Source organism: Centruroides sculpturatus, unplaced genomic scaffold, assembly GCF_000671375.1.
Source record: "Centruroides sculpturatus isolate CEXI.00-Female unplaced genomic scaffold, Cexi_2.0 scaffold786, whole genome shotgun sequence".
NCBI lineage: Eukaryota > Metazoa > Arthropoda > Arachnida > Scorpiones > Buthidae > Centruroides > Centruroides sculpturatus.
The window spans coordinates 202,969-207,066 of NW_019384997.1; the positions used below are offsets into that span (position 1 = coordinate 202,969).

At 27.1% G+C, this 4,098-nt stretch overlaps 1 protein-coding gene across 1 annotated transcript in view; it reads right to left on the minus strand.

Annotated features, from left to right (window-relative positions):
• Positions 1-4,098, minus strand: part of LOC111633139 (sortilin-related receptor-like) — a 178,195-nt gene that overhangs the window by 61,039 nt on the left and 113,058 nt on the right. The window contains exons 27-29 of the mRNA XM_023377670.1: positions 3,908-3,985; positions 1,827-1,958; positions 1,579-1,744 (exon numbers count right to left, since the gene is read on the minus strand). Of these exons, the coding sequence (XP_023233438.1) occupies positions 1,579-1,744; positions 1,827-1,958; positions 3,908-3,985 (376 nt within the window). The remainder of the gene's footprint in view (positions 1-1,578; positions 1,745-1,826; positions 1,959-3,907; positions 3,986-4,098) is intronic.

The window sequence follows — 4,098 nt, forward strand, 5'->3', positions numbered from 1 at the left end:
CTATATACTGTAAGGTCTCTTTTTATGCGGATTATTTTTATGCGATTTTGAAGTTGTGCGGTTTGTATTTCATCCAAAAATTTCTTGGACAAACATACATATAGGCTTGTTTAGGAAGCCCGCGTATAGACAATCTCCAAAAATCGTGGAACGCTCAAAGCTCACTCCATTTGTTCCACTGACATATAACGTTTAGGGATGTAAAGGACAGCTAGATCTACCTTAATTGCTTTAGTTCCTAGCAATTTTTGATATAAGTGTGATTAACATAAAAAATACTTAAAACTGAAAAAAAAACGAAAGAAATGCATTAATTTTGAAGAAAAAGCTTCAAAGTTTAACTTTGTCTCGGCCTTCTGTGAAATTTAACACCGATGAGTCATTGTTTACACATCTGGATGACCTTGAACACATCTGTAGTTGGATTTCCCGGACGTCGTGGGAGGACAAGGGTTTGAAGTAGGGTGAACACTAGCTGGCCGAAAATTAGTAGAATCGTCATCGCAAAGTTTAATTACTGATTACATTGTCAGAAAAGAAAGAGCTACACAGAACGAGAATGAAGTTTGTGAAAATCCATCGCCTTTACCGCAAATATCTATTGCAGAGACAGTCTCTTCTGATGATGAAGGTGATTTGGAACCACTTCACAAACGGTGCAAACCATTATCAGATAGCGGTAATGATTAAAAAATGTAAAACTATATTACTTTTCAATAAAATAAACTGAATTAAGTTTGAATACAAGTTTATTTTAAGCTTTTATATGAATTTCTTTCAGACATTCGAAGTAATTTATTAAGCAGCCTATTTCTTTTAATTTCTGCAAACTTTTTTATGCGGTTTTAAGTTAATTTTAACTCGTTGTTTTGGTTTTATGCAATTTTAGAAAATTACGGAACGTATCCCTACTTTTTCAAGGCAAATAGTCTTTTTTTATGCAAATTTTTTATATGCGCTTTTCTGTAGAACGTATCCACCGCATAAAATGAGACCTTACAGTACTTTGAAATAGACAGAGATGAATAATAACAATAGCAATATTTAAAGATATTCACATTTTCTCTAGAAAATTTAAGACAAATAATTTTATATAAACAAACTAATTTATGTATTATTTTTTTCATGTAAGATATAAATTTTTTTATAGGTGTTCCTTTTGGTTTTTACTTTGTTATAAATAAATATAATAAAGAACAGAAACAATAAAAAAAATTATTAAAATGTTATAATTGTAAATTTTTGTCTTACATCATACAAACAAGGAAAGATAAACTGTATATTAATAAATTAACATAATTTGCATCACATTTGTAACAAAAAAATAAAAAACTATTAAAGGTAAAATAATATTCTAGCTTAAAATAAATTCCTTTTATGTACTTTTTAATTTAAAAATATATATTAAGAGATTTGTTTATGTTTTAAAGTAGGAAAATCCTAGTGATTAAGATAATGAATTTAGTTTTTACTTTCTCTTCTATTTCTACATTGTGCAAATTATGCTTGAATTATGTTTTTCATGTCAACATTTAAAATATTATAGTTAATTTTTTAAATTTTTATTGAGATATCAACTCTTGAAACAGAAGAATAATATACATACATTCTTCAGGACAATTCTGTTCATCACTTCCATCATAACAATCTTCTCTGTTATCACAATAATTAATGATATGGATACATTCACCACTATTACATTTAAATTGTGTATCAGATTCGCATGTATGATGACTTTCTGTAGCTATTAATGAAAGTAAAACAATATATATGAATATAAGAATTTTACAATTTTACAATATGAAAAAATTTTTTATAATACACACATGCTTTTGGTCCACAACCCCATTCATCACTGCCATCTCCACAATCAGCTTTTCCATCACACAGATCAGAAGGAGATACACAACCGCTACTATGCACACAACGAAACTGGCTTGTCAAACAAATTACACCAGCTAGAATAGATAATTAAAACTTTTCATAAATAAAATATATTTAAATATTTTAAATATAAAATGGTCCAAAAGTCAAGTTAAGATATATTTCTATTATTATTTTTTAAGAATGGTTAAAACAATTTAGATAGCTGAATGATTCATGATTAATGATAATTAAATGAAATGATTATTCATGATTTAGCCACTTCACTTGGAAATGAATCAATCATGAATTCAATCTTAAAGTAACTTTNAGTTAAGATATATTTCTATTATTATTTTTTAAGAATGGTTAAAACAATTTAGATAGCTGAATGATTCATGATTAATGATAATTAAATGAAATGATTATTCATGATTTAGCCACTTCACTTGGAAATGAATCAATCATGAATTCAATCTTAAAGTAACTTTTTGAATCACCTTGTAGTACATTAGCTAGGGACAACTTGATCTACTTAAACAGTGTGAAACACAGTTTGGCAACTCATAGTGCTAAAGCAGGAATAAACAAAATCTTTTCTTCATCATTTCCATATATCTGAATGGTGCACTAACAGAAGGATTTGCTGTTTGATTTATGAAATATATTTAATGTAAAAAAAAAAATGAGAAATGTTAGTATCAAATTCACTAACATACAGCATATAAAAAATGTATTATTCATCATGTCTATTACAATGAAAAAAAATAATATATTGATGACTCAACATAATGGAGTCCTTGGGATGAAAAAAAATTTGATCACATTGTACACAAGATCATGTCAAATGGAGGACCCCTTTCTGCCATATATAAACAACTCATGACATATGACAGCCACTGTTTGTCAAGTTACTGTTCACCTATTTAGACATACCTATCTGTCTATTTTGTTCTGATTTTTTTCCATGTGAAGACACTTAAGGATTAAGCAGTGTTTATGTAGTGGTAAATGCAATATGCTGTGGTAAAATTTGATCAGTATGCATAATGTATAAATGTGTTATTGATTACATTCTCCTGGTCAAAGTTTCCATTTTGTTGCTCTTGTTAGTTACTTAACAGCAAAACTGTAATATAATATATTTTTTAAAGTTAACAAAAATAATGAAAGTGGAAACTATGACCAGGAGAATGTTGTTGATAACCCCCATTCTTAAGTCATATAAATTGATCAAATTTCATAAAATCTACTTCGCTAGCACTGGAAACTTGTAATATCTTCTTACCACTAAACCTCCTCAGCTTCTGAAAAACATGTAAAATATATCAAATTTCACTATGGCATATTGTAAAAAGTATAGGCACAGTTGGCAAAATATTACAAATTGAACCAATCAATTTTGAACTGTGTTGTTAACTGCCTGTTTAACTGGTAACCTATAATGAAATAAAAAACAGTAGAATCTGAAGAGGCTAAACAATAAACTGAGGTCTATGTTGTCTGCATTCTACTAAGTCACCCAGTGTATTTTTTTTTTTTTGTTGGAGAATAAAAGTTTCTATAAAAACAAACTTTGTAACTTAAATGGAAATAATATGAAATAAATATTAAAAAATTTAAATCTATTCCACTTTACAAAAAGTAAGCTTTTCTAGTATAAACTTTTCAGGATTTGTTTCTGTTGTTAGAACCAAATGTGCATTTGTAACAACTGATTCTAAAGTTCCAAGTGCGAAATTCAATTTATTTCCTTTTGTATCTATATTTAAGATAGCCGTATAACTTACATATTTTTAAAAATTATCAGAAATATGAAATATTTTAAACAAATAAAAAAATAAACAATTAAATCTATGAATGTTAAATGACTGATATAAATTAATATCAGATTATTCAGTTTATACACAAATTTAATTTATGATGGCTTTATGAGAAACATTGCCAATTCTATGAAACGATGCTAACACATAGATTAAAAAATTATATATGGACTATTTTAAAATAATTCTTAAGAAAATATAAAACTAGAAAACACAGATACCTGAACAATCTTTTTCATCTTCACCATTCTCACAATCTTTTGTTCCATCACAAATCCATGAATTCCAAATACATTGTCCTACAGAAGAACAATTTATTATATATGTTATTATTTTTGAATTATAAAGGAAAAAAATATATATATATTTCCTTTATAATTATAATATAATTATAAAGGAAAAATTTTTTCTA